Raw genomic sequence first — 23,159 nt, forward strand, 5'->3', positions numbered from 1 at the left:
CAGAATCTTCTGCCTGTGGCTTCAATGATATTGTGCAATTGTCAAATCCTCCAATTATAACAAGCAGGCAGAGAAAGGACAAGTGAAACAGCAACTATTTAGGGAGATATTAGTATCTCAACTAGGGTTCAAATGCCAGGCCCTATGGTTGTAATTTCAGTGACTTGTGAATTATTCAACATGGATGAGAATATCTTCATTAGAAAAGGGAGATGTGTGTGTGTGTGAGAGAGAGAGAGAGAGAGAAGAAACAGAGACAGAGAGACAGAGAGATAGAGATAAAGGAGAAACATTCATCTTTTCAGAAAACTTAGAGCACCTACTAAGCATTAGGTATTCTGTTGGACGCTGAGAACACAAGATAGATAGAAGATATTAATGCATTTAACAAAGGGCTTGGGAGAAGCAATAAAAATGACAATTGGAAGAGGAATATCTTTAGAGATGGCAGAGAAAAGCACACGGCGGTACAAATTTGAGTTCTGTAATTCCTCCCTCTTACACAGGGTGCCTTACAGACAATATCTCAGTGTGAGCCTAGCCTCTCTAATAAACCCCTGACTTACTCAATTCCCTGGGTGTACAGATGGTGACTCCTTTTTTTCTCCATCACAGGAGGTTCCAAACAATGACCAGGAGGCAACAGTGGATAGTCAAGGTGGACCAATAACTGAGACACAGGCCATGTGCCTGAAAATAAATGGTTTAATTACACATGAGCAGGGTAGACAGGAGCAAGTGTCACTTAGCCTAGACCTCCCCTGCTGCCTGGATGTGAAGTGCTCTTCAAAAGATCCTTTGGGTAAATAGGCAGATGGTAAGCATTGGAAAGTCCTGGAACCACTAGGCCGGTCAGAGCGGGGTTAAGGGCAGGCCTCGACCCTCAGAGAAGAGATCCTGGCAGGACAAGGCAGGGTACCCAGTCACCCAGGGCCTGGGGTAGGTCCAGCGTGGATTAGCAATACAGGGACTAAGACCCATTGACAAGAGGGAGATTTACAGCTGTAAGGCAGGTAGGAACCGAGGTTCAGAACACGCTGGAACCTAGCAGCAAGTGAGAACTGACCCTTTGACTGTTCTCGCCTTGACTTAGAATGGGTGCTGGTCATCAGGTTATGTGTGGTCCTGTGGCCTGGACAGGCAGAGAAGAGGCTCTCAAATCCCAGAAACTCAAAAGTAGGGCCCAGGCATTCTTATCTGCCCACTTTCTTTCTTTTCTCTACCTCTGACTATTCAGTAATTCCACTTGAGGTTTTTGTTGTTGCTGTTGCTGTTTTTCTCACAGGTACACACTGTTCCTTTCTTTAGCTCCTTTCTTTCCTTCCTTTCAACTTCTACTCCTGGAACATCTCTCTGCTACTCTCTCCTTTCATGAGTAATTCCATTATCGTCTTTTCTGTCCTTTATCTATCTTCCTTCCTTTGTTAATATTTATGAAAATTTCCTCAACCATCAGAGTAGTGACAAATGCATACAGGAATCAAATAATACAAAAGCGACTGGGTGCAGAGGCTCACACCTGTAATCCTAGCACTTTGGGAGGCCGAGATGGGGGGAACACCTGAGGTAGGGAGTTCGAGACCAGCCTGACCAACATAGAGAAACCCCTTCTGTACTAAAAATACAAAATAACCCGGGCATGGTGATGCATGCCTATAATCCCAGCTACTCAGGAGGCTGAGGCAGGAGAATCGCTTGAACTCAGGAGGTGGAGGTTGCGGTGAGCCAAGATCGCACCATTGCACTCCAGCCTGGGTAACAAGAACAAAATTCCATCTCAGAAAAAAAAAAAAAAAAGCTACATATTTTAAAATTAAATTTGGCTCAATAGAAACAATACAACAAACTCCAAAACTTCAGAGAGCATTCAGAAATATCTTTGAGAAAATGTTTCCATATTATCTTCTTCTAATTACGCCTACTTTTCTTCAGCACTGGCATTCACAATAAATAGAAAATTATCGTATTCATTTTTCTCTCTTTTGCGTAATTACTTCTGCAACAACGTTGTTTTCTGTTATTCTTCATTGCTGGTATATAGCATTTTGGGTAATTGTGAGTTGAATTGTCTTCTGTGGACTAGCCAGAAAACTTAACAACCACCGATAACATTCTTTACTATGATTATGCAGTGGAAACTTGATTAATTGAGATGCTATAAATCTTCAGATCCACTGAAAATGTTTAATATTCAAAACCAATTTCTAAAAATTTTATTGATCAGCACTTTCATGGGAAGCCAGGTCAAGACCTTCAGCATCTCTTTGATTTAAGTATTATGTATCTCCAGGGACCAGCAAGTCAAAGCGAGTCACATGGTTTTCCCTGGGGTATGAATGCATGGCAAGGCCTACGCTCTCTGTGTTCACAGTCTTAAATTAAAATGTGAATACAAGGATGGGAGGGAGGATAATGGAGTGACATAGTTTAGGGTTTAAACAAAATTACTTCTCCTCCTTCTGTACTTTGGTATCACTCATTTCTTCACAAGTCTCATTGTTGGGTTCTTACCAAGAAGTGACCGGCTCACGTTGTCTTAGGTTGCAGGCCCTTTGAGGTTCCATATGTGCTATGGGAGGTCAAGTAACGGGATAGTACAACATTTAGGGCAGGTTCAAAGCCATGAGCATCCATGATCCCCTGGACAGTATGTTGGATCCTGGTGGGTGTCATGTTGCTCAGTATTTGCAGCGTGCACCATTTCCAGCCTCAGAAGGTAGTAATAGATGGGCTTCACTTGAGTGCGGGTGAGGGGAGGGAAGCCCCACGAAGCAAGGAGACTCTAAAGCTGCGACAGCAGACAGCTGCAGCCTTCAACTGAAATGCAGATTTCCTGACCTTCAGGAACAGAAAGGATGTGTTTGGTTTATTTCTGCCTGTGGCACTTGGAAGTTTTCTCTGTCCTCTATATCTGGGGAGGGGGACACAGTATGAAATGGAAAAGCAGCATAAAGGTCTTCTAGGAGCGAATGCAGACTCTGACATGTGATAACCATGTGACCAAAGGTAAGGGGTTTAACTTTTGTAAACCTGGGCCCGTAGGCTGTTAATAGGGATTGTAACGGTCTGAAAATTACATGACGTGTTAGGTAATTAATGTGGCATCTGACACATAGTAAACCATGTACAATAGGAGCTTTTGTTTGTTTCACTAGCATCGGCATGTCGCCGCCCCACAACCTCCCCTCACCCCTGGGCTCTTGCAGGTTTTGTTCAAGGCACTGAGGTATTATCCTGTAGTGGCACAAGGTACAGACGGTTCCTTTCTCTAAACTTCTCTACCGGGAAAGCCATACACAGATCTAGGCTAGGCAGTGCTGAGCAGCCTAGATATCACAGCTTCCATGTTCATTTCTTAAAAGAAAATACACCAGGTATAAAAAGCATCAAGTAGGTAGTGTCATTTATTGGGAGACAACAAGGGCCTGAGAACGAATCAAGATGAAAAGAGTGCACCCCTCCCCCAAACCCATTTCATGCAAACTTGAGCTCCAATTATACCTAACATGAGCAAGAGCGGCTTCATTCAGGGCAAACAATAAACAAACAGACCTGAAATAATTTGGTGCTGTCTTGTATATGTTAAAAAAAAGGAAGAAAGAAAATGAAGAAAAGTTAGCACTTGGTTTCTAACTTATTAGGCAATGCAAATTTCTGTCAGCCCTAAAGATATCTTGGACTGTAATTCCCTCTTCTCATCTCACGACTGAAGACAGCTTCCCGTTAATAATAAGTAATTTTAAAAGACCTCCCCTGGGAAGGTCAAATGAGACCTGCTTGACTCTTCCCCTCCACTGCATCTTGCTGCCGGATCCCATCAGATCCGTAAAAACTGCCTGGCAGACTGGCTCCCCAGCTCCCTCAGAGCCAGCCACCTAGTGAGCACAGTGAGTGGGCCAAGGGCAGAGTCCTTTTTTAGAAACCAGAAGGAAAGGAAATGAGAAAGACAGAGCTAAACCAAGCCCAAGGGCCAAATTTACTTAAAAAGGTTAAACAATTACCCAAAGGGCTTAGATAAGAGCTGCTGAGTTTTCCAGAAAGGTTCAGAAAGCCATGGAACATATATTTCTAATGCTTTAAAACATCTTCTCCCACAGCCTGCTTCAAACAGGGGGACAGAGAGAGAGAGAGAGAGAGTGTGTGTGTATGTGTGTCTGTGTGGTGTGTGGTGTGTGTGGTGTGTGTGTGTGGAGTGTGTGTGTGTCGTGTGTGTGTGGTGTGTGTGGCATGTGTGGGGTGTGTGTGTGGGGTGTGTGTGTGTGTGTGTGTGTGTGTGTGTGTGCTGGGGAGGCAGACACATTCCCACCAATCAGGGATGTCAGAGAGTGTCACGGACTCAAGCCAGCCTTGCTCTCCCAGGCCTGCCAGATCCGGCAGCCATGACCCAACCCAGGACATGCCAACATTCTTGCTGCCTCCCTGCATTGTGTATCTCCTTGGGCCCACAAGGCAAATCTCTGCAGAGACAGGTATGCTTTCCAAGTGTGCTCCTCTACTGCTTCTAAAAAGCACTAGTACTACTGCTCTTCACTCTGCCACTCTGCTTGTTGTCTTGACCTCAGGGATAGTGAAGACTTTGCATAGTTTGGATCAGACTGCCATCATTGGTGGATTCAACTGTCCCCTCTGGCAAGTGATTTGAGTGGAATCCAAAAGTCCCTCAGGCCTCCAAGACCTGTAACCAACTGCTGTGCCTGAATATCCCAGGATCATATTTTGAAGACAATAAAATTGTTTAGATATAAGGGTTTCATTGCTGTAGAGGCAATAATACACTAGAAGTGGTTGTTTCCCATTAAGATGGATTAAAGCATTAAACCAATACTTATTTGTTTTAATCTTTAGTATCCACCACAGTATCTATAGTCAACACATAAACCACAGCTCCTAAGCTCCAGGAGCCCCCAGACTAACCATAACCACACATGAAAAAATAACAGGTCCTAGTGTGGATCTGTTAGAACAGTGTTAGCAGCAAGAGTTACTGGAACTCTGATGAGGGCAATTCTTGACAAGCAGAAAGAATTCTGGGTGGAACTGTGAAAAAACAAATACACTTTAAAGCTGTGTATAAGTGTGGGGATAGAGGAAGAACGAGATGGAGCAGACAAAACTGAAAAAAATGTGTGAGTATTGTCAGTTGTTATTGAGGAGTTCAACTTAGTACCAGTAATAACTTGCACACATATGTTGCTTTATGGCTCACAGAACAACCCATATACTTCCTTTCCTCTGATAATGCAGACCAGGTATAATAGATATTGTTCCTGTATGTACACAATTCAACTGAAAGTGCTCAAGGTCATGGAGTTAGTGAGAGGTAGAGTAAGAATCAACCCCAGGTGCCTAGGCCCCCAGACACAGAGCTTTCTAGGGCATTAACATTGCCCATGAGGTGCAGGCACACATGGGGAAGATGCTTCCTTGGAAAGCAGGGATGCTGGATAAGCCTTGCTCAGAGGCTCTAGGGCCAGAAAGGGCTTTAGAGCAGTGTTCTCAATTCTGGCTCCCCATTAGAAATACTGGAAAAGATGTTTTCAATAGCCACGTCCATCCCCAAACCCAGGAATTTTGACACCATCAATCTGGGAGACTGGCAATGGAATTTCTAAAAAGCATCCCAGATAACTCCAACCAGGTTAGTGCCACCACTGGAGAGGTCCTTTATGGACCTGTCTCTGCTTGAGTGTCTTTTAATGTCTTTGTCTTCCCAGACTAGGAGTAAAGTCTTTGCATTTACCCAGTTCTTATTCAGCTTGGACAACTGAAACACTGAAATGGAAAAATAATGCATTTGTTTTGAATAGTCTAATGGCTACTCAAAATCTTTTAATTTACATAAGAAGGAGCTGAAGGTAGGTGCAAAGTACAGAAACACACCCAGGCAAACAACAGAACTTTAGCTTTGGAAACTCTACTGCCCAGGTTGCTTTGGCAAAATCCCCACTGCTCAGATTATTCCTTGGCAGTAGTTAAACCTCAAATACTTGGTTTTGAATGGATTAGCTCAGAACTCCAAATGAAAATGCAGGGACATTTTAGAAAAGAGCCATTAAGCATAATCCCAGATCAGCAAGCCTGGATCAACAAAACTGATTATCCTGCTGTTGAAATAAAAAACACAAAACACCAAAACAAAAGCAAACCCGAAAGAAAATCCAGTATGTTGGTGGGAACTTTTCCCGTTGAGTGGAACAGTTACAACCACCACCTTGCCTCCATCTCACTGCAGCCCCTCAAAATGTTCATGTACACAGACGATGTGGACCCACAGAACTCAAGCAAACTTTGAGGAGATTGAGGCCTGTGAAGAAAGCACAACTGGCCATCATCCATTCTGCTGAGATGGCTTAATAGACACCAGCTGACCACACTGAACATCCTGGGCTCCTTTCCTGATGTGGGCATTGATTCAGACACATGACTTCTAGATTCTTGTCATATCTAATCTAATGGAGAGCCACAGAACATTTTCAACCCAACAGCAGATAATTGTAATGAAGTGATTCTGGCCAAGAGGGCCCATTTGTAATAATGAATTCAAATCAGATTCATGGAAGCTATAATTCAACCATAGTGAATAGCACCTTCATTTTCCATATCATCTCTCTTCCAAGAGGGCAAAATAACTCAATATTCACATAATTATTTTTACTTTTCAAGTAGCCCTATGAAGTAGTTATGAGGAAGATAATATTGCCTCACTTATAGAAAATGAGTTTCATCCACGTTCAAAACTTCAGTGTCATCTTTGGCACAGCACTTCCTAATGTCCCTCAGAGCAATCAAAGACCTGTCACAACAAAACTGATATCCCAAAGGAGGAAAATCACTCTTCTCTGAGCTGTGCAGTTTTTCACTGGGAAATTGAAAGGCAGGCCCAGATTTCGTGACTCCTTTGCTTTTCCTAGTAGGTCTCTGGCCTCCTTATGGGACTTCATTCAAGATTTAGAAACAGATTCGAGATAGTTTGACCCAGGACAACCACATTAAAAGAGCTTTCGTGTGATGGGCATGGGTATCATTCAGTGTTTTTTGGTGCAATCTAAACATGTGATACGCTTGGAACACTCAGTTCCCAGGTAATGAATCCCTAATGAATGTCTTTAAGGAGGCAAAAGAGTAAGAAACCATACTTAAGAATTACAGCTTATACAGCAAAAAACACCACCAAATAAAATATGGTATATTTATCTAGGGTTGAAGCCATGGGCTTCTAGAAACTGAAAACATGGACTCTCCCTCAGAGTACTGACAAATCAGTTGTTTGTTAAGATGGGAACAGAACTCTTCACCAATAGAGCAAAAGAGTGAAAACAAAAGGAGAGAGATGGGGACATACAGAAATTTGCAGAAGATGTTTATGTTCTTTTAAGAAACACTGTGGTAGCAGCGAAATCAAAACCTTAAAAAATCAAGGAATAAGAAGACTTAAGTGATAAAGACAAAAAAGAAAGAAAATAATGAGTAATAGACGAAAGTATACGTTATGGGAGCATCTGATAAAAATGAAGGAAGAAAATAATAAAAGAGAAGATGACATGAGCTAAGAGAATGAGGATTTAAAGAGATTAAAATGTAGATAACGTGCTGAATTTCTCTATTCTGGGGTAAATGTATAGAAGAGACGCAAAATCAACATGATACATGTGCTTACTTAAAAAAAAAAAATTACGCCATGCAATCAGGTAACAGATAACAGTTATGCTAGAACATGTAAGTTGTTCTTTTTTTCTGCAAAGAACAAAAAGCAACTATTCAGCTTTTCTTTTTTTATTCCCATTCCCATTCCCAAGCCCAGCTGCTCAACATTAGAATTGAAGATCATGAAAACAGGCCAACAGCTAATAAAAAATTGGTAGATGGAAGCTGGCCCTCTGCTGGTGGAATAGTCTTACTGCATCTCAGAAAGCAGAAAGCTCAAGTTTTGAAGTTTCTGGTTTAATTTTGGGGGACAGGAAGAGGACAGAGGATTTTGGAAAATTCAGGACTGAGATCCTATTCAGTGCTAGACCTCTTTGCCCCCAGTGGCACATTAGATGGTAAAGAGGTGTGTGGCAGCATCAACATCCCTGAACACTGGTAATATTTACTGACATTTTCTTGGTTAACATGTATTATAACCCGTGTGCTGCTTATATCTTTAAGCCAACTAGTTCACTGCAAATGCGTATTGGGAAATGTTCCCTGATTCCTCATGGGACCTTCTTGGAAGCAATGAAGTAGGGATATTACATTCTAGTCTGGGGCAGGCTGAGTGGTACCCACATGGCCAGGAGGACTTTTCCTTCACATCTCCAGGAAGGGCCTCTCTATTCTCCTTTTTTCTCCATTTGCTTTGGGCTTCTGAGAAACAGCACACAGGATTCTGGGACCTGTTCTCTAACTAAAAAGAAGATCCAGCTAAGTATCACCCAAAGTGGCAGAATCCAATCTTCACCCTTGGGCTTAGAAAAAGAATTCTGGTGTCCCAGAGACAGGTCTTTCCTCCTCCAGGGAGAGGCTTGTCCAGATGCAGGAAAGGTTCCACCAGAAAAGCCAAGGGAGGAACAGGAAGAACCCCCACCGTCACACTCTCCTAGGGGAAGCCAGGCATTTTGGCTGCAGAATCTGGGTCAGGATGTTTTATTTTCACCATAACCATCAAAGTCGTAGGCAGGGCAAATGCATTCGCCCTGTGTACATTGTGAGACATAGTTAAGCTGGGACGTCCCTGAATCTGTCTCCTAGGACCAGAACTGCCTCATTAAAGGGATAAAAGATGATATCTGCTGAGCTGGTGGAAAGTGGTAGCTGCATTTTTATTAAAGTATCTGCTGCAGCAAGCCCAGTCCCCAAAGGTTCATCTTCCAAGATTCTCCACCTCTCTGCCTGGAGCATGCAAGTGATTCTCTGTAACTCATTAAGGTAAAACAAAAAGCTCTCCTATTGTGCTTTTCACACAGGAGTGATGTTGTTGCATAAAAGCTACATGTTTCCTTTCCTTGGACCCAGTCTGCAAAAATAAAACTGCTATCATAATTTACAATAGGGACCCTAGGAGCACTACACCAGGTTTGGCACGAGTGCTGGGTCTTGAGGAGACTCATAACAGGCCGTGGCCTGACACTGGTAATTCCACAGCCTTATATGTGAGGTGCATCTCTGATAAGGGCTAGCCTGGTGGTCCTGAGGACGATCCTGCCTCATCATGTACCTTCTGGCCTGTGACAGCCATCCAAGGGGCTCAGGCTAGCCCCCCAGTATTTCAAACCCATGCACTCATGTTCTCATCATGGTGCCCAAGCAGGAGAGAATCTAGCCTGTCATGGCTTCAAAGAACCATGGAGTCCCACACGTGGACTTCAAGGTTCACGCATAAGGTCCTCGACCAGCATAGCCGGAGCACAGGACAAACCTGTCCAGGGGCACGGCAGTCGGCACGGCAGCACGCAAGCGGGCGCCCCTCGGGCCTGCACAAGGCCCTCTCGCGCTCCGGTCCCCCATGGAGCCTTCTGCCCCCTCTTCCCACCTCTCCCCAGCGACCACAGCCCAGGGGCTCGGCCCCCGCGGAAGGACAGCTCCCTACCTGAGGGTGGCGCTCTCCCCCTGCCGGACCGTCACGTTGTCCATAGCTTTGGGGAAGGTGGCATCTCCGCTGCGCACGGGCACTCCTGTGGGTACAAGGAACAGCAGCCTGAGAGACACGACCACGAGGCACTTCCAGGGCAGGAACAGGTACCCACAGACCCCCATTCTCGACAGCCACAACTTCCCAGAACTCCGGCAGCCGCACGGTCCTGGTCCCCCGCCCCGCGCACCAGCCGGCTCGGGAAGCGGTGCGGGGAGGAGGGAAGGGGCAGAGCTCGCCAGGAGCAGGGGGAAGGAGAAGAGAGGAGTCCAGGCTCTCCGGAGTCTAAGAATTCTTCCTCAGATCCTGCCTCAGCTTTCCAGCCTAGCAGAACCAGATGCCCCCTCCTGCATCCAAAAAGAGCTTTCTTGACGCTCCCCTGGGGAGGAGGGAGGCAGCCAGGAGGGGAGAGGAAGAAGCAAGGTGCGGGGATGAAGGTCACGGATTGCGCTTTCTCTGCCTCTCTCTTCGAGACGCTACTTTAAGATTCAGTTGGGCACGTTCCGCAGAGCTCTGGCATCAAAAGTTTATAACCCAAAGAAGAAGGCAAGTGTCTCTGACATACAGGAGCTGTCATAAAAAGCTGCGGCTTCAAGGAGAGGAGGAAATGTTTTATTAGATCACACACATGGACAGATGTACGTGTCCCCCAGCCCCACGTCTCGCATCTGGAACCCCAAGGCGGCAAAAAGTTCCAAGGCGGGGACGCGCAGCCGGCGCAGCCAGGGTCGTCCGGTCGGTGGCCGTCCTCTGCAGCCCGGTCGGCGACTCGCGGCCAGCCGGGGGAGCGCCGCCCGGCGCAGGCTCCGGGCGCACGGGGAGCTGGGCGGACGGCGGCCCCCGCCTCCTCCGGGGACGCGGCACGAGACGCGGGGACGCGCGGACGCCACGCTCAGCGGCCGTCCCCGGCCTCCGCGCCGCCTTCCTCCCGGGAGCAGCCCTGACGCGCGCGGGCCCGGACGGCCGGGGTTGTCATGGCAGCAGCTCCATCCCTGACCGCCGCTTTCTCCCGGTGCCGCCTCGGAGCGAGCGGGCTGGCGGGCGGCGCGGACTGCGCGCTCATCCCGACGGGCAGGCGCGGGGCGCGGGGCGCGGGCGCCCACCTTAACCTCCGCCGCGCCCACCGGGCTGGGGATGCCTGCGGGGATGAGCCCGCACCGCGCCCACTTCGTTCCGTCCCGACACCGGCGCCAGCGGAGAGAACGCGGCGCCCCTCGCAGTGGCTTCCCCTACAGAGGGGCGGGGTGGGGGGAGCGGGGAGGGAGAGGGGAGGGCGGGAGAGGGAGTTCTGGGGAAAGCAGCAAATTGAAAACTGACACTGGCACCTTCCCTCGCCGATGCCAGCGCAGAAGTTGCCAAACCCCGCCCTGGAGAGCTGAACTACCCTGCCCACGCCAGATGGGGCACCGGTGTGCGTGTCCATCGCGCTGCGAACGGCTCCCCGCCCAGCCAAGTCCAGTCCTGACGGCGCGCTGTCCTGGGCCCGCGCAGAGGTGGAATGGACCCACCTCCAAGGACCCACCTCGGAAACGCCCGTGCCCCTCCACTGGACGCCTGTCCCCAAAGTGGCAAATCTCAATTTCTCCTTAAAACACAGCGTGCAACATTGTCCCTGTCCTACACCTTATCGTGGTAAAAAGCAAGGGCTGGGAAAAACACAGCAGATCCTACAAAGTAGTAGGACTGATCCTCCTAAAACCCCTCACAGGAAGCGGCGCCGCAGTGGTGCTGGGAGGTGACTGGGTGCTTTTGGGGGCCAGCCTCCCCCTTTCTTTGGTCTCGGATTTGTCTCTTTCTGCTCTAAACCCCAGAGCTCCGCTTCCCTTGGGCCCCTCGGGAGGCCCTCTCCGCTCCCCTGGCAGAAGCCTCCCCGTTGTATTCTAATTTAATGGTTGCTATGTGCATCTGCTCTACTGTATTTTTTCTCAGAGCCTTTTGTTAAATTAGACTGGGCTCTGCACAATTGGCAAAATGAAATTTAATTCAAAAATAAGCATTAAGCTCTTATCGTTTATTACTTTAGTTGCTGAAGGATACAAAGGCATACTACTTGCTTTCAGTTCTGAGAGAACGAGCACAAATAAATACTGCCCCATTCCCCATTCTAAAAGGGTTAGCCCACATATATGTGTAGGTCTAAAATTTTTAATTAGAGCATCTTACCTAGAAGGGAGAATACTTATCACTAATTATATCAGCTATAGTGAAACATATATAGTCATATGCTGCTTATGGAGGGGGGTACAGTCTGAGAACTGTCTTTAGGAGATTTTGTCATTGTGTGACTATCCTAGTGTGTACTTCCATAAACCTAGATGACACAGCCTACTACACACCTAGGCTGTATGGTAGAGCCTATTGCTCCTTGGCTGCAAGCCTGTACAGCATGCTACTGTACTGAATACTACAGGCAATTGTAACACAATGGTAAGGATTTGTGTATCTAAACACAGAAAATGTGCAATAAAAATACAGTACAAAAGATTAAAAAATGGTACATCTGTACAGGACATTTGCCGTGGACGGAGCTTGCAGAACTGGAAGTTGCTCTGGGTGAGTCAGTGAGTGGGTGGGGAATGGAGGCCTAGGACATTACTGCACACCACCATAGTCTTCATAAACACTATATAATTAGGCTACCCTACATTTATCAAAACATATTTTTCTTTCTTCAATAATAACTTTAGCCTATTGTAACTTTTTAACTTTATACACTTTGAATTATTTTAACTTTTTGACTGTTGCATGATAACATTAGCTTAAAACACAAACACGTTGTACAGTTGTACAAAAATATATTCTTATATCCTTATTCTAAGCTTTTTTCCACTCTTTTCTGTTTGTTTGTTTTTGAGACGGAGTCTCGCTCTGTCACCCAGGCTGGAGTGCAGTGGCGCAATCTCGGCTCACTGCAAGCTCCGCCTCCCGGGTTCACGCCATTCTCCTGCCTCAGCCTCCCCAGTACCTGGGACTACAGGCGCCCGCCACCAGGCCCGGCTAATTTTTTGTATTTTTAGTAGAGACGGGGTTTCACCGTGTTAGTCAGGATGGTTTCGATCTCCTAACCTCGTGATCCGCCCGCCTCGGCCTCCCAAAGTGCTGGGATTACAGGTGTGAGCCACTGTGCCCGGCCTACTTTTTAAATTTTGTTTGCTAAAAACTAAGACACAAATACACACATTAGCCTAGGCCTACATGGAGTCAGGATGATCAGTATCAGTGTCTTCTGCCTCCACATTTCCTCACACTGGAAGAGCTTCAGGGGCAACAACATGCATGGAGCTGTCATCTCCTATGATGGCAATGCCTTCTTCTAGATCCCTCCTGAAGGACCTGCCTGTGGCTGTTTTACAATCACCTTTTTAAAATAAGTAGCAGGAGCATACTGTAAAGATAAAATGTATAGTATAGTAAACATGAAAACTAGTAACATAGTCGTTTATATTTGTTATCAAGTATTATGTACTGTACATATTTACATGTGCTAGACTTTCATGGGACCGGCAGCATAGTAGGGTTGGTTTACACCAGCATCACCACCAACACCTGAGTAACACTTTGAGCTAAGACATTAAGATGGCTACAGTGTCACTGGCGGATGAGAAGTTTTTAGTTCCACTGTAATCTTTTCTATACCGCTGTCATATATGCGGCCTGTCATTGACAGAGCATTGTTCCACAGTGCTCCACTGGGTTAGGTCCTTTCCAGAAAGCAGGTATGACAAAGGCAGCAGTGGGGTCCAGGTCTCATCCATAAGCTCCCGAGGTACAAGGCTTTGGGGAGTTGTGATGCAGAGAGGAGAGGCTGGGGGCTCAGGGAGCAGCCCCACAACCTATTTTGGGATTTCCTACTAGCTTTCATGACACATGTCTTTTCTCAAGACTTGAGTGAATCCGGGTTTCCTGATTGACATTGTACTTCAACCTCTCAACTCTGAGTTCTAGTCTAGTATCACCAGACGGGAAAGGCTCTTTTTCCTACTTTAATTTGTGTAAAGCTGAGAACCTGAGGCCAGGCTTATGATTTTCTTCAGTTGCAGAGTTTGGAGCTTGAACACAGGTGGGTGGCAGCCGTGGAGTTGGGTCAGGCTGCCCCTCAAGGCTCGCAGCTCTGCCACTTGGTTGTAGGGCATTCAGATCCCTTCCTCTCTCCTGGACCTGCTGGTTCTATCACTTCTCAAGAGATAAAAATGGAGCAGTTGCTAAATCAACTCATAAAAGATTGCTTGAGACAGGAAGAGTTATTAAGGAAAAAGGGAAAGGCTAGGACAGCATGAGGTTCCCGATAGGAAAAGAATGGCTGAGGCAAGTAAAGAAGAGCAGCAGAGATGGGCAGAAGCGAGGTGTAAATTTTCTTAACAATATATAATAAGTCTTGCTCTTGCAAAGAAATAAACCAAGTATCCCATTTTGTTGCACAGCTGGCTCCCCTGAAATAAGGTATCTGGAGTCCTAAGGAAGAGGGCCTTTGTCTATTTCCTTCTGTAACAGTATTTCCTAGCTCAATATTTCTGAGTCAATAAACGGGCTCAACTCATGGGCTAGCAGATCAGAGAAATGACTGCAAAGGTCTCATTTAATGTTAATCTCTGTGAGCCTACAGTTGTGTGGGAGAGACTTCATTCCTCTGTAGGACACTGCTGTGGACTAGTCTGTGCATTTATAGAATATAAGGCTGAGACCAAATTGAAATTAGAAACAGAAAATGAGCTGAGGTTCACAATGAACGAGGACTAAGTAGTTTATGTCAGAACTTTTCTAGGAAATGCTTGGCTGAGTATCAAGACACGGTGGCCCCTAGTGAAACCCTCTTAGATATGTGGAAACATATATAAAGACAAATTAACATCATGACTAAGAGTATCCCTTATCAGAAATGCTTGAGACCAGAAGTGTTTCAGATTTTGAATTATTTTAAATTTTGGAGTCTTTGCATTTACTTACTGTTGAGTATCCCAAATCTGGACATCTCAAATTCAATATGCTCCAGTGAGCATTTCCTTTGAGCACCATGTCTGTCCTCAAAACGTTTCAGATTTTTTGATTTGGGATGCTCAACCTATACTACTTTTGAAGTTATATTGTCTGTTCAGATGCTGACTTGTCATCTCTCTAGCTGCCTGGCTGGTACCCAGGAATACCTATCCCACCTATGTTACAGGGTTTGAGGTTTCTTGAAATGTACCGGGCATGTTTTAAAATCAAGGCTGGTAAGAAGACAGACACAGAGACGGCTGCCTTGAAAGATGAGTTTATTCCTTACAGTTCCGAAGAGGAGGGGCACACCGTGCCATGCTGGACCACATGGGGAGGCACCAGGGTTGGTCAGGAGGCAGAAGGAGTGAGAGGAAGGCCTAGCACATGGTCTTTATTGTGATTTCCATGAGAATAAATAGGGGAGGCAAAGTAGGCAAACTTCAGCAAGCTTAGGATTGTAAAGTTTGAATATTTCTGGCAGGCTCTGTGTTACGGCAGTGGGGGTGGTTCTAGTGGTTCTGTACCTGGCCCTGGGGTGATCTAGGGCAAGGGCAATATTGATTTGGTGTGTGAGCATTAGATAAAAGAAATGTGTGGGGTATGGGTTTTGGATGGATTGGTTTTCTCATAAAGGGCAGGCTCACAGGCAAGTTTTTTATCATCTCTAGGAATTAGCTAGCCCTAGGAGGGACAGTCTTTCCAGAATTAGCAAGACCTAGGATATCAAAGCATCATAAAATACAGAACATAAAAAACAATTAATATAAGGGACAATTAATGACATAATGCATGCAACATTTCACCAAATTACTTGGCACACTGGAAAATTTAATAATCATGAATTATCGTTATGTAGCCAAACTCCCATTTTCACATGATAACGATTTGTGACATAAAAAAAGATGGGAGTGAAAGGTTATAAATGCCCTATGTACAAACTAGAGATTCTACTCAGACCTACAGAAGTCTCGTTTATGACAATTTGTAACAGAAAATGCAAAGTTGTATCCCGATTACAGGGCTGTAATGATCACAAGAGAGACCACTGGCTAGCCAGAGAAAAGTAATTATGAACAAGCTTGAGAATAGGAATCCTTGCCAGAGGGAACTTTCTCAGGTAGGAGAAAGAGCTGCAAAGAAGGCAAAGAGTTGTAAAGAACCCTAGGGATTTCCAGGTCAGTATTCAGGTGACTCTAGCAACTTGAAACTGACAGGTAGTATCTGCAACCTGGAGAAGATAGAATGCCCCAGAGAAGCTACATGAAACGTAAGGCAACCCACCTGGGAAAAACACCTGTAAAAAGTCTAATCACATTATTGCATTTCAAACTGGCTTAAATAAGATTGTAGGCCTATAATATTCCTATGTATATGTGGACTGTGTCTGGTGATGGAACGTAGCTCGTGACACTGAAGAGATGCATCCTGTAAGAAGCAGCTGAACTCACAACTCACAACTGTGCACTGTGTGAGCAGTGCACACAACTCACGAACCCACAATTACAGAGAAAGACAAAGGGGAGGTGGGCCTTGTTGGGCAGCAACTTCTGTTCAGAACCTAAACTGAGCTGCCTGCTGAGTACTGCTGCTGCTTTGGGTATGGATGGATACTTCCAGCCAGTATCCTGGGCTGTGAAAACTCTCTTGCTTGTGGCAGGACATTATCTGCCTTATAGTCTTTGACGGATCAGTCTCACACAGAGGGCGATAACCAAGACTAACAGTCAAAGAAAGAAACCAATTTAAAAATGACAAAAAATGTAACACGATTTTTACTTATTCATTTATGAATTTATTCACTAATTCTGTAAATATGTATGACACACCTATTTTATGTTGGACACTGTTCTAGGGACTGAAGATGCAGTAATTAATGAGATCAGCTTTATTACATGCTTTTCTGCACGGGTGTGTAAGCAGTGTTGAAGGAGGGGGAAAAAGACCATAAAAAGTAAACAGATGCAAATATTTAGATTGTGCTACAAGCTATACATTAAGAAAAGGTGTGATGATGTTGGAAGAGCGAAAAATCAAATAGCCAGGGGAAGCCTCTCTGAAGAGGGAGCATTTGACCTGAGTCCTGACTGATCGGCTGAGTGAAGGTTGGAGCTGAGCAAACAAACACCATAGAGGCATATGGCAGAGGTAGCCCGCTAGCCCCAGCGGCAGATGAAGGTGCAGCCGCGCTGGGCCTTGAAGATCACAGTAACTGTTTTGGAATTGGCTCTGAGGGCAGTGCGATAACGTTGGAGACATTGCAGTGGAAAAGGGACGGGTTGTGATTGAAAAGTTTTGCACGTCACTTTGACCGCTGTGTAGAGGACTAGATTGCAGGGGTACAGAGTAGAAGCAGAGGGCAAGACAGGAGCAGCAGAGGCCAGAAACGATGGCAATGAAGACAGAATGATGGAGAGGTGAGGGGTGCATTCCTGTAGAATAGTAGTTAGGACTTCCTGAGATTGGGGATTGAGAAAAAGAGAGCGATTGAGGAAGATTTGGGTAACTAGCTGCATTTTACAACTACCTGTAATGAGGATGATGCCAGAAGGAATGGGTTTAAGGAGGCAGGAATTGAAGAATGAATAAAGAGTTCTGATTAAGTTGTGAAGCTATCACCTCTATGAGACAGTCAAATGGAGACATCAGGACGACAGTGGGAGAAAGATTTGAAGCTTAGCATGGAGGACTGAGGGTGATGCTACTGTCTCATTGAAAGCTTGCTTTCCTAATTATCATAAAAAATAGTGGTAAAGCTCTGCTGTGTGCATTTTTGGAAGGGGGCATATTATCCATGGAACCCTCAATCTGAATCTAGAGGCTCCTCTGCCTTTGTTCATAATTTGGAAATAGGCGCCTTCAGCCAACCCCGTGAGATGTAACCTATTTCACTCCATTTAGTTGTCTCTTAATATATCTCCTCTACTTGGTCACAACTCATCTTTTGAGAGTAGTCTCTAACATTGTTTGTAGATGAGGCCATGAAGTTATCACTGTTTTTAAGAAAACAGGAAAACGCTGTTCACTGACCCTTAATGTGAGTCGAAGGACCTGGGTTTAAGACCTCGGCCTGTTTTGACTTCCCTGCTGTGATCACCTGCTGTGATCTAGGTGGACTGTGTGCCTGCACTCTAGAGTGCAGCAGGGAAGACTGGAGCAAACACAGGGCAGTCGGGCGTCAGTCCGAGCCCCACCTCTGCAGCTCGCTATCTGTGGGACTTTACACAAGCTCCTTACATTCACTCATCTTACAGCTGCCACCTCTGTAAATGGAGACCACCATAGCAATGAATCTGTAGAGTACTTGTGAGTGTATGTCTTAGTCAGCTCAGGCTGCCATAACAAAATACTGCAGACTAGGTGGCCTCACAGGAATCGGTTTTCTCACAGTGGCACAGGCTGCAAGTCTGAGATCAGGGTGCCAGCGTGAACATGCTCCGACGAGGGCTCTCTTTCTGGCTTGAGACAGCTACCTTCTTACCCTGTGCTCACATGGGGAAGAAAACTCTCTCTGTTCTTAGAAGGCCACCAATTCTAAGGGATTAGGGCCCCATCCTTCTGACCCCTTTAACTTTAATCACCTCCTAAAAGCCCTATCTCTAAGTACAGTCACATTGGTGCTCAGAGTTTCAACATACGAATTTTGGGGGCCATGATTCAGCCGACATCAGTGTTAAGTGAAATACTGCATGTAAAATAATTGGCATCATGCCTGGCACTCACTAAGTCCATAATAAATGCTAGTTATTACTGCCTACAGAAAGAGGCCTAATTCCCCATTGTCACAAGTTTCTTCTCTGAAGTATCTCTGTGGGCAGATAAGCTGTACAGAGCAAGACACAAACATTCCCAAGGTGTCCAAAGGCTTTTTTTCTGTGTGTGTATATAATAAAAGAAACAGGACAGGTTTTTCTCTGAGTTTGAAGAAGAGGCCACTTTAGAATTAGAAGTTGCCTAAAAATGAAAAGGCTTCTGTGGTTATTAATAAGCTTTTATTTTGCCCTGGAGGGGCTGTCCAGATGAGGATGGCTACTGGGGAATCTGGGATCACACAGAAATATCTGCATTTATCTAATAAAATTTGTATTCAGTTATAAAAGCAATTTCAAACTGTTATTCATAAATAAGGAAGACTTACAGCTTGTGTTTATCTGAGAGAAGATTGTACCCAGCTGTTCCATGTGTATATTAGGGAGAAATATAAAGTGAGAAGCCTGGGTTTGATGCGTATTTGTATGACAGAAACCAACCTAAGTCAGTGTGGACCCAGTGGAGTGGAGTGGCCGAGAAGACATGGTGGCTTAGCTTGAAGAAGGTGGCTCTCTGGGGCCCTCTGGTCATGGAGCTTTAGTGGACTCAAAATGTGTTGTGGTGAACAGAGTGGTAAGAATCGACCGGGGCTTCCGTTTTTAGGCTAAGAAAGTCACCAGAAAGGGAATTACATACCACAGAACACAACACTTTGGATGAGACACAAGTACTGTCCTCTAAAAAACCCAAACCAATCCCTATATGATAGCTGCTTGCACAATTAATGCAGGAAATCCATGTGGAACCTCGCTTCTCATTCTTGTTTGCACACTTCCAAAACTGATGCAAATACACATTCATTGGTTTTCCTAGTCAGCTGCCAACCTAAGGGCAGAATTCAGGCCCCTTAAATCCCAACCTGCTTCTCTTTTCTATCACAGACCACATCACATCCTTTTCAACCTAGAATGCATCTGCCTGGACTGATGGAAGGAACCAACATTGTGCGTGAATTAAAATGCCTGGCTTCCAATCCCAGCTCTGCTACTTCCAAGCAGGGCGATCCTCTGAGTTTGTGTCCCCTCCTCTGTGAGCGGCGTGCATGAGAGCTTCCTCACAGGATGGCTGTGAGTGCAGTGATACATGTGAAAGTGCCCTTCCCAGAGCCTGGCACGATGGCAGCTCTCCATGATGGGGGATAGTCAGTTCCTTTTTTCCATCCTTAATGCCAGAATGATGAAGTAGGCAAAACCAAAGCAAACAAAACAACAAAAATAACCAAGTAGACAAGCAAAAGTAACATGACAACAAAAAAAACTTTAAAATAAACAAGCCAACCTAAGGCATGTAAGATTTACACTGTAAAAAGTTATCTATGAGGTTCCCCAAGGCTTAGAGAGTGATCTATTGAGAACTTTAGAATCTAAGGAGTATAACATCAGCCCCTAGCCTACTCTTTTTCCTTCCAAGTTTCTGTGTGTATTGCATGCATGTAAACTCTCTGTCTCTCATTAGAATTGCAAGGTCCCCGAGAACAGAGTTTTTATTTTGCTCATCCCTGATTCCTCTGCTACAGACCAGGGCCCAGTACAGAGTAAGTACTCAGCAAATATTTGCTGCACGAGAGAACTGATGTCCACTCTCCACAGTTTGCAGAAACTCCATGAAGCTGTCAGCCAAAGATCCAATGCCATTCCCACTAAGGAACTCTCTTAGTATCCTTCTCCTTCCCTCCCTGGACCCCAAAGCTTCAACTGTGGGGAGGCATGGGCATCAACTACATTAAAGCATTTCATTCTAGAAAGGCTGGAGACCCCTATAAAGGGACCGATTTCCGCAAGCCATACAATAAAATCAGCCTCATTACTTTATAGTCACACCTCATATAGTTCTATAAATCAAATAACAAAAACCATTATATTGAGACCTACAAGCCATAAAATGTGTTTTTTAAATGTTCAGTACCATTATTACAGTCTTACCCCTCCCCGGTCTCACTATAGTATCTAACAGAATGACCACGACAGGTGGAAAATGGATTCTTCCTCCCCAGGGAACCCAGAGTGTGGAGGAGAGAATGCCGCTGGAGGTAGGTTTGCCGGGCTCTAAATCTGGACCTGCCCCCTGAGAGCTGGGGGTCCCCAGCAATGGACCAGGCTTCTCTGAGCCCAGGATTCCTCCTTGGTTGCATGGGAAAAACAATACTTTTTTATTTAAAGAACTGAGCAAAATATATGTAAGGTGGCTTGCAGAGAGCTTGGCATATAGGTGGTACTCCATGACTGGCTGCTCCTTACGGGGCTGTACCCACTTCCTGCTAAAATGAATCTGATTTTCTGGGTCTTAGAGAGGAGCTAGAACTTGTGTTTTGTATAATATGTCAGTTACTTGAAATCATATCTCTCTTGCCAAACTTTTTTTATATTGTTCATTTATTTTGTTAACTAATTCACTACTTCATTCAAACATTCTTTCTTGGGTTTTTTGTTTGTTTTGTTTGTTTTTTTGTTTGTTTGGTTTTTTGTTTGTTTTGGTGGGAGGAGCAATGTTCATTGACCATCTAGGCATTTTGCTTGGCCTGGAAAGCCAAAGAACATGGTGTGTTACCTGCCCTCAAGGAGTTTATAGTCTAGTAGAAGAAATAAATCAGGTATCATAGTATGGTATGAGAAGATTAAAAATATGTACAGCATGCTACAGGATCTCAAAATGAGGCCATTAAAATTAGATCAGGGTTCTTGGAAAGCTGCTCAAAGGAAAAGACCCCTCAAAGGAAAAGTTCACTTTTAAGGACTGGGTAGGACTGACTGCCATGTGGCTTCTGATTTTGGCAGACGAGTGAACAGCGTTACCAATCCCAGAGACATAGTAAGAATAGTTGATACTGAGTAGAGGGCAGGGTGTTAAACATTGAACTTGAGGTGCTGGTGAAACATCCAAGTAAAACTACGCTGTTGGCATTTGGATATTTCGGTGTTGAGCCTGAGCAAGAGACAATGTTTACAGTCATAGATTTTGGAATCGTCTTTGCATACATGGGAGCTGAAGCCCTGGGTACTAATGAAGTCACTGAGCAAGAGCAGGAGTGAGAAGAAATGTGGCATTAAGTGTGAATTCTGAGCAACGCAAACACATGGGGTAAGAGGAAAAAGGGCTCATGAGGAAGCCTGAGGAATGGCCAAAAAAATAGAAGGAAACCCAGGATCGGTGCCCACACAGAAATCAGGGAGGAGACCTTTAAGAAGAAAAGAGTGGCTAGCGGCGTCCACTACGAGAGAATTCAGGCTAGCAGAGGACGGACAACCATGCTTTTGATCTGCCACAGTGGAGGACACTGATGAATTTTGCAGAAGCTGTTTTGCTGCTGAGGCAGCAGAAGTGAGGCAGTGGTGAGCTGAGGAATGAGTGGAACCCCAGGTGTGGAGAGAACAAATGCGGTCCAGGGTGTCAAGCTTAGCTGTGAAAACATGCTGGACGGAGATGGGGATCTGGGGGAGGCTGGCACGGTTTTGTCTTATTTCATCTTCAGCATGAGAGTCCTGAATATTTTTTTAATGTGTCTGAAGGTGAAGAGCTCCTTCAAGGTGTTGTACAGCTGCCTGTGTTCATCACAGCATTTCGTACACTGTTGACGATTAATAAACATATACAGGATGAATTGTTTCAGGTCAAAACATTTCCATCTCTGGACCCATTCAGATGCAGACCAACCAACCAATATTTAAAAAATAGTGACAGTTGTCATTGTCATCATCATCATCATCATCATCCTACCAGCAGCCCAGACACTAGAACATACACCTGACAGATGCTATCTAATGTAATCCTGTTAACGCCTCTATAAGGAAGGTATTATTTGATAAAGCAATATATAGAGAAGAAAGATTACTCCTAGTCATTTCTAGAAGTGCAAGGTAGAAAATGCTGAATCTGGCTGGGCGCGGTGGCTCATGCCTGTAATCCCAGCACTTTGGGAGGTTGAGGCAGGTGGATCATGAGGTCAGGAGTTCGAGACCAGCCTGACCAACATGGTGAAACCCCACCTCAACTAAAAATACAAAAATTAGCAGGGCATGGTGATGTGTGCCTGTAATCCCAGCTGCTCAGGAGGCCGAGGCAGGACAATCGCTTGAACCCGGGGAGGCAGAGGTTGCAGTGAGCCGAGATCGCACCATTGCACTCCAGCCTGGATGACAGAGCAAGACACCATCTCAAAAACAAAACAAAGAAAATGCTGAACCTTTTCCTATTTCCCTCAACATTCATTGCTGTATTACCAGCACCCAGAATAATTCCTGGCATATAGTAGGTTTCCAATCAATATTTATTCAATTAATAATAAAAATAATTATGTATCTCTAACCCATACCCTCCAGTCTCACAGATATCATAGCTATTCAAGATTCATGTACCAAATATTAAATAATCAAAGATATTTGTCCACATTTGGACACTGGATTTTATTAGTGGCAAATTAGCTAAAGGTAGAGAACAAGAATTAGAGTGATTCAGCTTGTTTTGTGCCCATACACTACTGATGTTGGAACACACTATTTACATGGCAAGAAGTTAATCACGGTGGAAAAGCAGGTAGCCGTACCACGTGGCTAACAAGCAATGAAGATCAGCTTCAGGTATTAGGATTCTAATCAATAAAACAGAGCCAGATTCATCAGAAACATTGCTTGTGATTTACATAATTATTGTGATATATTGTAACTCAGCTTAGAGAGCAAGCTTCTCATAATGTGTGTTTATACGATAGTGCCCCGCCTTTATTCACAGACACACTCTCAGGGTCTCTCATATGCTCTTGTGTTCTGGG

General features: G+C 45.1%; 1 protein-coding gene across 5 annotated transcripts in view; it reads right to left on the minus strand.

Annotated features, from left to right (window-relative positions):
- OPCML (opioid binding protein/cell adhesion molecule like) overlaps nt 1-23,159 on the minus strand; it is a 1,137,716-nt gene that overhangs the window by 517,480 nt on the left and 597,077 nt on the right. For 2 of the 5 annotated variants that reach the window (XM_016919880.4, XM_016919883.4), the window contains one exon: nt 9,569-9,653. In XM_016919880.4, coding sequence (XP_016775369.1) covers nt 9,569-9,653 — 85 coding nt within the window. Of the gene's footprint in view, nt 1-9,568; nt 10,481-23,159 lie in introns of those variants that run through there. The other 3 variants (XM_009424509.5, XM_016919879.3, NM_001012436.1) reach the window with 2 other exon arrangements.

This window comes from Pan troglodytes, chromosome 9 (genome assembly GCF_028858775.2).
Source record: "Pan troglodytes isolate AG18354 chromosome 9, NHGRI_mPanTro3-v2.0_pri, whole genome shotgun sequence".
Taxonomy (NCBI): domain Eukaryota; kingdom Metazoa; phylum Chordata; class Mammalia; order Primates; family Hominidae; genus Pan; species Pan troglodytes.